General features: G+C 31.3%; 3 protein-coding genes across 3 annotated transcripts in view; 2 read left to right on the top strand and 1 right to left on the bottom strand.

The window, feature by feature from the left end:
* LOC126752496 (thrombospondin type-1 domain-containing protein 4) overlaps window positions 1-12,969 on the top strand; it is a 104,307-nt gene that overhangs the window by 56,404 nt on the left and 34,934 nt on the right. The window contains exons 5-6 of the mRNA XM_050463331.1: window positions 11,716-11,794; window positions 12,062-12,164. Of these exons, the coding sequence (XP_050319288.1) occupies window positions 11,716-11,794; window positions 12,062-12,164 (182 nt within the window). The remainder of the gene's footprint in view (window positions 1-11,715; window positions 11,795-12,061; window positions 12,165-12,969) is intronic.
* LOC126752504 (uncharacterized) lies at window positions 1,767-3,274 on the top strand. The gene is made up of 2 exons (XM_050463344.1): window positions 1,767-1,971; window positions 2,035-3,274. Exons 1-2 carry the CDS (start codon window positions 1,918-1,920, stop codon window positions 2,764-2,766), a joined length of 786 nt encoding a protein of 261 aa, XP_050319301.1. The 5' UTR covers window positions 1,767-1,917; the 3' UTR covers window positions 2,767-3,274.
* LOC126752507 (uncharacterized) lies at window positions 4,982-7,660 on the bottom strand. Its single transcript, XM_050463348.1, has 2 exons — window positions 7,480-7,660; window positions 4,982-5,668 (listed from the first exon to the last, which is right to left on the bottom strand). The coding sequence occupies exons 1-2, from the start codon at window positions 7,531-7,533 to the stop codon at window positions 5,339-5,341; spliced, it is 384 nt and encodes a 127-aa protein (XP_050319305.1). The 5' UTR covers window positions 7,534-7,660; the 3' UTR covers window positions 4,982-5,338.

Genomic DNA, 12,969 nt, shown 5'->3' on the forward strand with positions numbered 1-12,969 from the left:
TGTCTTTTAAGAAATCAAGAAAACCCACCGGCGATGACAGATCTTTACCTCTTTACTTTTTACTACGACAATGGAAAATCTCACACATCGACTGCAACAACTTCATTTTTGAGTACTCAAAACATCAATTTCATGAGTCATCCACCTTATAGTCTTGACTTGGCACCGAGTGACCTCGTTTTGATGGGTTCAAAGGCATTTTAAGGTTCTGATCCATTTTATTACATGTGTCATTCTTTCTCCTGTAAATTTCCGAAAATGTTGTTACGTTACTTTGCATTTAAGGTGACGATATAAATAATATACTTATATGGATCTTAATTGAGAATATTTGGAAAAAGAATACAGCGATTTTTGATAATTAAGTTTTTTTTGTTCACTTATCTTATCTCGAAATATATGTAAAAGGCAACCCTCGTTGTGTCGATTACTAGTTACACCAAAATCCAAAACCAAAATTTTGGAGACGTTGCATGCAAATTCTTGATGAAGTCAAACGCTTATGGTAATTTTCTTGCCTACGGTAGTATTTGCCGTGGATGATGAAAGTGTCAGCTCTTTCTCGTTGTACAATTTTGTTATCTTTCATGACACATTTGTTCGACACTCAAATAAAAACACAATTAAATATTCGCAAATAAGTTGTAAGTGATCAAACCACTTACAGAGTTTCTGACTGTTTATCTTATGAACGAAATTATATTAGGATACAGTTGGATGATTTTCGGTTAAGCAATCGGTTATGTCGTAACATGAATCTTAAAAGCGCCTTTATTTGTGAGAGCGTGCTCAGACAGTTGCGTGTTTTTGATTGCATTGTTTACTACAAATCGAATAATTAGTATAATTCGAAAATAGGCTGTATTTATAAAACTTGCAAGTGTAAGGCGGAAGGTCTCATGCACTGTGAGGAAATTATATTAAGATAAAATACCTTGAAAGTACATTACTATTATTTTATATTGAGGAATATTCTTTTATAATCCAACTAATATTAAAAATGTTTAATTCATTTTAATAAAATTTGTATTTATTTAAAATTTTTCCTCATTTCGAGTTGTAGTAAGACTTCTTAATCTCACTCAAGCAATGAATTCGATTAAATTGTTCTTTATTTGCCTTTGCATCAACTGAATCCAAGTCGCAGACAGAACTGAGTCACTACAATTGCTTAGTAGGTTGCAGAGACGATTGCATCAATTTAATTGCTATTCCTTTAAATTTTTAAAGGGTGGTTCAAAATGTTGATTTTTATATGTAATTAGATATGTGCAATGTGTGGAAAATATTATTAAGACATTGGATCTTGGTCGAACGCAAATCCGGATACATGCCTCTGGTAGATCTTAAATACTATCGTTCAAAATATTGTATTATTAGGAGTTAACGCAAGTAACTAAAGAGAGTTGACCACTCGAGTGGTATTTTTATACTCTTAAAGGTTTTGTTGGAGGGATACAATAAATTGAGGTTTGATAATTAAGTATAACTATGAGTGATAATTGAAAATTTCTTTTGATATTTTTCACCTTTGGATCAACCTTTTGTGCATTAATTGCCAAAGCTGCCTTACCTACTCAAAATATGCATTTAGTACAATGCTCTTACAAATGTCATTGAAAATAAAGTAAATTGAAACAAAAAATGATTTATGTAGACCTCTGTCTGCGAATGGGAAGTACCAAGTTTGCGCCTAATTGGATTTGCATGCTGGAAGTCAGTAATAACTTAGCTACCGACCTAGACCTATGCGCTTGCTGATTTTCTTACGAGAGCTACCACGTTGCAATAAGTTTTTACCGTGTAACTTGTAATAAAATTGGGTTGCATGCACGCCAAACGCACTTTAAGACACTTGAGTGCCTCAAAACCAACAGTAAGCCATAAGCTTCGCAAATAGAAAGTTAAGTGAAAACAATGCTTTGGCAAAAGCTGCTGCTGATCAATCTTCAAATAATCCTCGCACTGCAGGTATGAAGCAACTGAAACTTCTATGAAAGTAGATTGAGAAAAAAGTGTCTTCCTAACAACTAGTGCATCGCCACCAATCCGGTCGAAGTGGACGTGGACGAACTGAAGGCGCAAATTAGCAGTCATCTGAGCTATACAGCACGTCGGCTGGTACGCATTCAACAGAATGTCGACGAAAAGTATGCTATTGAATTGGAGCAACTGTTGGCGCGTTATTTAAAAGCCGCCAATGCGGAGGATCCGCTGGTCGAGGAGAAGCAGCTACTGGAGTACGAAGGGGAGCAACGGCAGGCGTTTATGGCTTATGTAAATCTGCAGTATGACGAGCAATTCCTGAACGAGGACATACGCGTACAAGAGTGGAGCATGCGCACGCTGATGTCGGAGTTGAGCGGTCCGTTGGCTGAGGAAATCGAGAAAGTCTTGCCAGCTTATGAGAGTGCTGTGAAGATTGATGATTTCGACCAGAAATATACTGCTTTCACCGGCATACAGGAGACATTTTCGTCGGCGCTGTGGCAGCTCATCGACGCGGAACCAGAGGAGGAAGCGGTGCTCAATGTGCAGCTAAAGTTCTTTAAGGAGTTTTTGATATATCTGCAGAAGCAGGAAGATGCTGCGTCTTTCACCGGAATGATTAAAGATACATTAAATATTGTGGATTCGGCGCTCACGAGTGCGGATCTGAAGCAAAAGATGGATGTGCTAGACAGTTTTGATGATTTGACGACGAAATTCCGGCGGTATTTGGATTATAAGGTGCTGGAATTTCAGTTCGATCGATTTGGACAGTGAATTCGCGGTCTAGTGATTTTGTGTTCAGTGTGTTAAGGATATTCGAAAATAGTGTGTTAAAAAATTGGAGCATTGATTCGGAGTAATTAAATTAATTAATCAAAAACAGTTATTTTTTTTAAATTGTCACATGTTTTTTCTTGTGTAATCAGATTTAGTGTTCTGTAACACTGGGTCTGCCGTGCCGAGTTAACGAATATCATCAAGCGATTTTCAACAATTTTCTAATTACTAAGGGAAATAAAAAGTTGCTAAAACATTTTTCAATGAAAAGTTTCGCCAAAATATGCACCAAAAGTTCAAACAAATACTTAGAAATAGTAAAATATAATGATTTAGAAAATACATAAAACGGAAATATTTTGTTTTACTTACACTTAATAATACCCTATTGGTTGTGTACGAGCACATATAATTATTTCAATGTAAGGTTACGAAAATTTTCCAATAAAATATAAATATTGGCATAGTAGCTTATATTTTCAACCAAATGGGTGACGCAAGTATATAGTTATTGCTTTTAGTAGTTAATCTAAGGAAATGCTCAAGTCGACTTGCACGAAAATAAATCAGATCTCTTCGAATGGAAGCTCTTTATAAATCCATGTAGTATGATTCATTTACTTTTCTCATTTTATAAGTTCAAATTGCCAGTGTACAACAAAGTCCAGCTCAAGCTTACTAATGTTCAGTATATAAAATATAATATATAGTAGACTATATTAGCATATGAGAATATTATGAAGAACTGAATTAGCACGTTGACGCTTCTGAATAGGATATTATCCTAATATTGATAAGAAATGATTCACATAAATAGTTATATATTAGTGTGGGTCAAAATAAATTAATATTTTTTCGCTTGGTGCTCTGAAAAATCAATTGTGAGACACCTCTGCGAAAAACTCCCCAAAAGTATTTCACCGTATACTTCTATTTTTTTCTTATTATCAGATGGAAAAATTCATATCAAAATATCATATCCACTTAATTGCAAAAATATCTTATCATAGATTTTGTCAAAACTGAACTCTCTACAATTTTTACGATTTTTTAGTAAACCTAACTAATTAAGAGATATTAACGATTGGAATTTGATTATTTTAAGGCAAATTGTTTTATTTTCTCTTGATTTGAACACCTCAGTGAAAAAATAAATCATATTAATTTGCCTACAATTTCGTACGAAATTTACTGCTATTTAAAAAATGTTCTATATAACAAGTTTTTCAATGGTTTGGGATATACATGAAATTCTTTACTCCTGTGAAAGTAACTTCGATGGCATTATGTCTGGATATTGATTTTTTTTGCATGGCCACCACAGGCACGCTTGCAGAAGTCCAGAAGCAGAACCCAATTTTCAGCGGTTTTTAAGCATAAGCGTCTGATACTGCGTCCATCAAACGTCGCTAACTTGCTGGCATAGACCATAGACTGGACGTAGCCTCACAAGAAATAGTCTAACGGCGTCAAATCGCACGACCGAGGCGGCCAATCGACTGGGCCATTTCTCGAGATAACATGATCACCAAGAAATCGGTTGTGACATTCGCGGTGTGGCTGTGGTGCCGTCCTCTTCATCCAATTCGGGCCAAAAATATTCGGTTATCATTGAGCGGTAGTGATTCCCATTAACAGTAACGTGCCGGTCTTGATATTCACCGAAGAAGTACGGTCCAACGACGCCGCCGGCCCATAAACCGCACCTAACCGTATATTTTTTTGGGATACAATGGTGACTCATGGAGTACGTGTGCATTGTTGTCGGCAGAGGGCTGTCAGATGAGTGAAGTTTATGGGGCATGCAAAGAGGTGGCTAGTGTCCTGCGGAGACTCTTTGCATGCGGACATATATCCACTGAAAGGGAGTCGGTGCAGGTGTTTATGGCTCCACTGTGAATGGCGTTCAGTGATTGTTGAAAGTGAGTTGCGTCCGAAATCTGGTCGACGTATTGTCTGATGTCGTCGACGTAGCTGAGGAATGACCTATTGATATTCCTAGACGGCAGTTCCATTAAATGCACCAAGTAATACTACATTGCTTCTTCGCGATTTTTTTGTCAAAATCATAACTCGATAATGTTCCGCTACCACTATCCAGTAAACTCAAAAGACCAAAGAGGAGGCACTGTTATCCGCGTATCCGCTATTTAGCTGTCTGGCTAACACTTACTTAGTTTAATGTTCCTTAAAACTTGCTAATAAAATGCCATTTAAATTTTTTTTTATTTTTATTCCGATGTATGTATGTATCTGCTTGAGTGGTTCCACAAGGAAGTAAATGATTTTATTAATACTAAGCCTACTATTTGTTGTTAAAACATATATTTGCAACGCCCATAATAATACTATTTAAGTAAAAATTAATTATAATAAATTAGCGAACAATAAATATAAAAAATGTGAATAGAAGAGCGCAGCAAACTTTTAGAAGAGCATTTTCGTTATCCCGTTAGGGCATGTGTCTAGGTAATTGAAGAAAGCACAATCGGAATACACCTGCATACATTAAAATCAACTAAATTCATACACGATACTTTATAAAATCTTTAACATTCTTCTATTTTGCCTAAATTGTTCGGAAACCCTTCATATCCAAATAGTCCTCCAGATCTTTGGTGCGCTCAACCAGCCAAACGGAGTAGAAAAATTGTCGCTGCATCTCATTGTAGTCGTGTTCTACCAGCGCCGAGCTGACTAAGTTGTACAGTTCCTGTAGTTCGGCAGCGAATTGTTCGTTCTCTTCCTGCAGCAGATTGGCGAAGAAGTTACGGTATTTACCGAGATTGCGTTGAAAGTGCAGCATTGACGAGCATTTCTCGCTGGGTTCGATTGTCTCGTTATCGCTATTTGTGCAGTCGGGATCGCGTGGTATGAGGAAGGCGGTCGAGCGTGTGAACTGACAAGACAAAATATGGGTGGTGCAAATGCGATTAATTAAATTGCGTAAATGTGTTGTTTTCGTTTGTTCGTTTACGTATGAATTTGCATGTATGTATATATGAGGAGTTAGTCAAAACAATAATTGTAAACATTTTTTTTATAAATATTGAAATTGTTTCATATCCAATATTTTTTTTTTAATTTCTCCTAGTATTTCAATTTTTTTTAATTATTCAGCGTGGATTGTTGAATATTTTAAGGACTTTAATGTCACTCTAGAAATTATTTTCACCAATGTAAAAATATGAGTATTAATAAATATTATATTATTAACTTATTGAACTTATTTAAATTATTATCATTTATTATAATTAAATTAATGTTTTTAATTCATTAAAAAATGTCCAGTTAAATTCTTTAAATTAATTATAATATAAAATTTGCTGTTGAATTTTTTGTATTATTTTAATTCAGTAAAAAATTTGTAATAATTTTTCTGAAATTTTCTTAATTAAAATTAATTATAAAATTTACTGTTGACGTTTGAATTTACTGTTGTAGTTTGAATTATTTCAATTCTGTAAAATCTGTAATATTTTTTTTAAACTTTCTTAATTAAATAAAACAATGTGCAATTATTTTTTTTTTGATTAATTAAAAAATTTACCGTTGATTTTTTTTTGAATATTTTAGTTCAGTAAAACATCTGTAATGATTTTCTTGAAATTTTCTTAAATAATTAAAAAAACATACAATTATTTTTTTTTAAATGAATTAAGATATTTACTATTGAATTAAATTTACTGTTAAAAAAATATGCAGTTCTATTGTTTTGAAGCTCTTTAATTAAGTAAAAATGTTTGTTATAATTCTTTCAAACTTCCTTAATTAATTAAAAACTTTCCAGTTAAATTGTATAACTAATTTAAAAAAGTTTTAAATTTTTTACAAACATATTACAAAATTTCAGTTCAATTTAAGTAATCAATAAAATAATCTGCAGTCAATTGTTTGAAATACTTTTTAATTTATTAGAAAAAAATTGCCGTTAAATTTTTAGAAGTTACGTTAATTAACTAAAAAATTGCAGCTAGATTTGCTTAATGTTTATTAATTAATTTAGAAATCTGTAATTAAGTTTTTTTAATTAACTAAAAACTGTGCAGTTAATTTTTTCGAATTTTTTATTAATTAATTACAAAAATTTCAGTTGCGTTTGGTTTTTAATTTTTTTTCTGATTAAATATTTTTAATTTTTAAATTTTTGTAATTTTTTTTAATTAATAAAAGATTTGGAACTCGTTTTTATTCTTTTTAAATTCAACTTAAACAATTTCTTTAATTTAAAAAATTTCAGTTAATTTTTTAAAGTTTCCGTTAATATTTTTAGGTCAAATTTTTTTATTTAAAATGCATTTTTATTTAAAAATTTTCGTTAATTTTCTTAGTTTAGTAAAAAAATCTGCATCAATTTTTTTAATTAATTAATTTTTTGCACTTTTACATTAATTAAAAAATACGCAGTTAAATTTACTATTTTTTTATTAATTAATTAAAAGGTCTGCAGTTTAATTTATTGAAATTCGTTTAATAACTTAAGAAAAAATGTAATTAATTTTTTTCAAAAATAAAAATGCTTTGTACATATTTTTGAAAATAGAAAAGCTCAAAGAAATTAAATTTTTGTCAAAAATAAAAAAAAGAGTAAATAAACTTTTCACCAATTTGAGTAGCACTTTGCCTTTGCAATAAAGCTATGATTTTTGTCATCAAAATATTTATATTAAGTAATAAGTAATAATTATATTACACGTGCTGCTGCTTTACCTGGTGCAACAACAAAACACTCAACAACAACAACTTTTGCAATTTATTAGCCATCGTTTTAGACTTTTTTCGATATTTATATAACCGTTAAAGATTAAGTTCTTTCTCAAATCACTCAGTGAACTCAGCGGCTTATATATTTACTGGGGAAAAATCCACTCGCGTTCGCAGTTGTTTCGAAACTGAATTGCGTTTTATAATGAAATATAAATTTTGCAGTACCTAAAATCGATTTCTACAAATATATATGTAAGTATACATACATATATATGTATGTATATAATCTATATGGAATGGCATGGCTTGAGTTATCGCTTAACTTACAATACTATTGATGTGCTGAACTATGTACTTGGAAGACACAAATACACCAATAAATATAAAAAATATTTACATATATACATACATACTTGTATTATATATAATTACAAGTGAATATATTAAAAAAGTACGCCTTTTAATTTAAAACCATGCACTTACATACATACATACGCAGACATGTAGGCTTATATAAATTTTGAAATGTGATGAGATCAGTGTGTAGCGTGAAATGTAGAACTTACGGCGCCCCATAATGATCGTGCTACACATGCATATATACATACATACACACATATTCACATTTGGTCCTTATCAGCAAAAATGATTTGCAGCTAGTTGGCTTTAGTCATTGTAGTACTGTTTCATTTTGTTTTTGTAGCGGTTTCAACACTGCGCATTCAACATGCGTTTATAGGAACTAAAAATTCTTTATAAATATATCATTTTTTATGTGTAAGACACTTATAAATAGATTTATAAAGAGAGGTGTGATTACAATTTTCTCGTGGTGTTTTAAAAATAGGTTAGTTGAGGTCAGAGTTGGTTGTACCAAGAATATAGACTCAAGGACGAAAGAAGAGGCCGGTTTTGAATTACGTAGACATATTTAATTAGTGGAAAATACTATATTATTGCATACAAGGTCTTGCATGAAGCTCAATAAAAATCCCCATCCTATTGCCAAAAACTCGAACCGTCGATTTTCACAAGTTTATCTTGAGGCGAATTTCTTACCAGAGGAATCATTTGCTGTAGTCAGGAACAGGTAGTTATCTCTTGGTACCAGTTCAGGTCCAAGGTTGACTTCATTGGAAATACTATATTTTAGTCATACAATATCTGCAGAGTTTCCTTTAGTTTATGGCCCCGAATTTGATTGAGAAAGACGTTTTAAGAGGAACATTTATTTATATTTTTACATATTTTAAGTATGTATATACACAAAAAATTTTCTAGAAAAATATTAACTATTTTCCGAATTACACGCAATCTCCGGCGAACTGAAAAACCAATCCTACACTGCTACACTGATTCCATCTTTCTCTTTGACTGAAACCTAAAAAAGCTCTCTATTAGAAGATACTGTCCGTATTCGTTACAATGATTTACAGGCGGAAAAAAAAAATTAAAAAAATGACGGCGTTTAGGGAGTATTGTAGTCGAGAGGCCAGAATTTCGAGTTTTTTTGGCAATTGGTATAAACAAAAATCATTTGATATTTTTCTTTTCTTTTTTTAATTCGAGAAAGATACAAATTTATTAAAAAAAAAAAATCTTTTTTTCAATGAGTTATGAGTCCTTGAAGTAGAGGGGAAAAAAAGGCCATATCTTTATCGCTATAATTTCTACCTTTTGGTCATCTGCAAAGTAAAACAATGTTCCGGCCTTCAGTCGCCTATTTTTGTAGTCGCCCGCTTAACTGGTCCAGTTGCCACGGCACTAAAACGGCTACAACTTCAGAAATACATAATTTCAATTTTCTAAAATTCTTTTAGGGAGATCGTTTTGAATCTATCAATTTGCTCTCAAATTTGAAACTATTGTATTATGAAAGAAATTTTAATTTTCTCAAATTTCTAGAATACTGCCTTAAGAAAAGTTGATTTTTATCCCAAATTCTGATCGTTTATGGCCTTAGGTGAAAAGGTTATTTTTTATTAGATAAAAAGCTTGAAGGTTATTCTATGAAGCACCATATGAGTATACAGAAAATGCAAAATTTTGATAGTGATCGGTTCATAAATATGTATAAATATGTATTTAAAGTATTAGTACGGTATGTTTAAAGATATAGACTAGCAAAACAAAAAAATATAATAATTTCTTTCCAAATTTCACACTGGGTGTGTCTCGTAAATGAGACAACGGAGTTTAACTGTAGAAAAAAGGAATTAAGGTTATGCTAAATTTTATTATATCGTATAGAAGTATAGTATGTTTATATTCCACAAATTCTGTTCAACTATTTCTTTTCAAATAATATATTTTTTGAAATTTTCATTTGTAAATATGTTTTTTTGCACTCTATATTTGCGAAAAGTGTCGATCGCTTTGAATTCACATTCCCACCAATTATGCCTAATAAATATAAAATAGCTAGAAATTTGTGTCAACAATGACCAGCTGTGGCCAATGTCACAATGCATTGTAAGAATACAAGCTAGAGATGGCAGGCGACTGCCGGCTGTTGGCTGTTGGCTGTTGGCTGTCGGCTGTCGGCGCTTAGCTTCAATTTCAATTACACTTGACATTCTGTGGAGAACACAAGATAAAATATGCGCAAGAAAAAAAAAAGTAAAAATAAAACAAAAATATAAAAAAAATTAAAATAGTAAAAAAAAATAAAACCAAAATAATAAAATAAAAAATTAAAAAAATAAAATAAAAAAATTTAATAAAATTAAAATAAAACATTAGCATGCTAAAAAATAAAAATTGAAAATAGTAAAACAAAAAAATTAAACAAAAATGATAAAATAAAGAATAAAAAAAAAATTAAATTGAAAAAAAGTAAAAAAAAAATAAATAAAATAAAAAAAACTGAAAAAACTAAAATAAAAACTTAGCATGTTAAAAAAATTAAAAATAAGATTATATTGTTGCGAGTAAATGAGCTATATATAAGAAATTCTGCGAATATTTATGATTAATTGCATAGGAATTGTGGTAGAGGAAACTAAACTCAATTTTATAGTTTGCATATAAATAAATAGCAAATATATATGTATATGCTATGTGTTGATAAATAAATTTGCAAATGTATTGGTATAAACATTTGAATACATATTCATTAAGCCATTATTTGCTTTGATACATTTTTACCCATTGGCGTTTGTGTCTGGCTTCAAAATACTACAGGGCGTATGCGCAACTTACTAATACATATAGCTCACAGTGTTTATACACATAAGCTTCGAGCACAATATTTTCTCCACATCTCTAATCAAGTGCGCGCTTGTCTGTCTGTCTGTTTGCGAATTCCGAGCTAAAATTCTTCCCATCAGCGCTGGCGCCGCGTTGTTCCGGCGAATACTTAAATTCCATTGCCGTTAGTGTTAGTAGCAGTGCAAATTTGCTGCTAAGTTTTGTCATTAAACTTTTGTGCTTCTATTTACTGTTTATTAAACGCTTATATCTTAGCAACACAACACATACACACATTTTTAATATAAATGTGGCACAATATTGACATTGGTGATGTGTGTGTGTTCATTCACTGTTTGCTATCTCAAGTGTGTTTCCAAGCGCCTATCGTTGCCAGAGTCTGAAGTTTTGCAAAGTGCGAGTATTTTATATGCAGATGGGCATGCGTGGTGTCTGTGTGTTGGTGCGTGCGTCAATGGGTCAATTGAAAGTAAAGAAATAAATATAAAGCTATAAAATAATAAATAAATGCCTGCTACTGTGCGAGACAATGAGCTGTGAATTTGAGTCACATAAAATTAAAAGCGTATATATATGTTTATGTGTGTGTGTGTGTGCGAGTGGTGTCTTGGTTGAAGTTCATTCAGAGTTCAGTTTAATTAAAATTGCGAATTTTATGCATACGCAGATTTTCAAGGTTCCTCTGTTCATACATATATACAAATTTATATAAATATTTATATCATATAGATATCATATATGTATGTATGTATATATCGATATATATTTACTTACACTATGTATTCATGATACTCTAAATATATATAAGGCTTTATTATTTAAATATATATATATGTATATATATGTATATGTATATACCTTTATTATTTAGCTGAAATGCAAATTACATATGCAATCTTCAAAAATTTACTCCTATACAGACTTATTTACTTATTACTTTATTGTCCATTTATATTATCTTTGTGGAGTCTTTTTGCAAGTAGTTTTCGACCCATTTAATGTTCCTCTACTCTTTTATTCCTCCCATAGCAACTCCTCGACCGGCAAACGTTATATCAGCAATGCGTGCATTGGCGTCTACAGGCGTTATCACATCTGCAACGAGCAGGTATTTGGAGCGGTCGTGTACCGCCTGCACTATCATACTTCATTATATACATATATACATACTTCTACACATAACTTAAAAAAATATATATGTATATCTACAAATTAAAATACATATATATAATTTTTGTATATTATATATACATATATATATAAATTTATATAATATATATGCGTAATTTACTCATGTCTGTGTTTAATCAGTTGAGGCTTATAATTGTATCTGCTTATATTTATTCGAGTAAATTTCCTTTTGATCTCTCTATAGCCTTGCCCTGCTGCGCTCGCGGACTTTCGCGCTGTGCAATGTGCCGCTTTCAATGAGGTCGATTTTCAGGGACAAAAATACACGTGGGAGCCATATATCAAAGGTTGGTGAATAAGAGAAATATGTGATATTTTATAAATGAAGAGTTCTTAATAAAAGAAATTATATACATATGTATGTATATGCGTGATTTGTTTCGCCTGTAGTTGATTGAAATTAAAACTTTCCATTCCTTAAGGGGTTACATGGGTTTTCTCGGGTAAAAAATCGCCTTTTTTCAACAATTTTTTCTCATATAAAAATATTAGCAAAGAAATTCTGAAATGTTTGGAAGAAAATATTTTAAACTCGGCCATTGCGACGCCATTTGTCATGACCCCTCTGAAAAAGAAGCGGCCGCGTTGCCAAGATAACTTGTTGGAGGATCTAAAGTGAAAAAATACGTGTTTTTCTTAAAACCTTAATTTTGAACTTGGACAAAGAAGAAAAAACTGAAAATTTTACTAAACAAAAAAAATTATTTAAAAATTTATAACCAAAAATTAAAAAAAATTGTTTTAGAATTAATATTTAATTCTGATACTGAAGGATGATTACCCCTCATGAACCTTGTAACTGAACTCCATCAGGTATCGCAAAGGACGAAAACTGGTCTATGCATGGCTTATTAGCTTACTATACCAAACTAACCTAATTCTGATTTCGGTACTAAAAATTAGATCTTTAAGTTTTAATCTCAAAATTTTTAACAAAAATTGAATTTTCAATTTTAATATCAAAATCAATAATATATAGTATAATAATAAACCAAATTTATTTATAAATTCGCAACCCTGGGTATATACGTACTTTTATACATTGCATTCATAACGTTTTCTGCTGTTCAGTTTCTATGCTTCTAAACTCTA

This window comes from Bactrocera neohumeralis, chromosome 3, assembly GCF_024586455.1.
Source record: "Bactrocera neohumeralis isolate Rockhampton chromosome 3, APGP_CSIRO_Bneo_wtdbg2-racon-allhic-juicebox.fasta_v2, whole genome shotgun sequence".
Classification (NCBI taxonomy): domain Eukaryota; kingdom Metazoa; phylum Arthropoda; class Insecta; order Diptera; family Tephritidae; genus Bactrocera; species Bactrocera neohumeralis.

Coding starts and splice junctions, on each gene's coding strand:
- LOC126752507 (XM_050463348.1), bottom strand. CDS start 7,533: ATGGCTAATAAATTGCAAAAGTTGTTGTTGTTGAGTGTTTTGTTGTTG. Junction 5,669..7,479: donor GTGTTTTGTTGTTGCACCAG/GTAAAGCAGCAG, acceptor TTGTCTTGTCAG/TTCACACGCTCGACCGCCTT.
- LOC126752504 (XM_050463344.1), top strand. CDS start 1,918: ATGCTTTGGCAAAAGCTGCTGCTGATCAATCTTCAAATAATCCTCGCA. Junction 1,972..2,034: donor AAATAATCCTCGCACTGCAG/GTATGAAGCAAC, acceptor CCTAACAACTAG/TGCATCGCCACCAATCCGGT.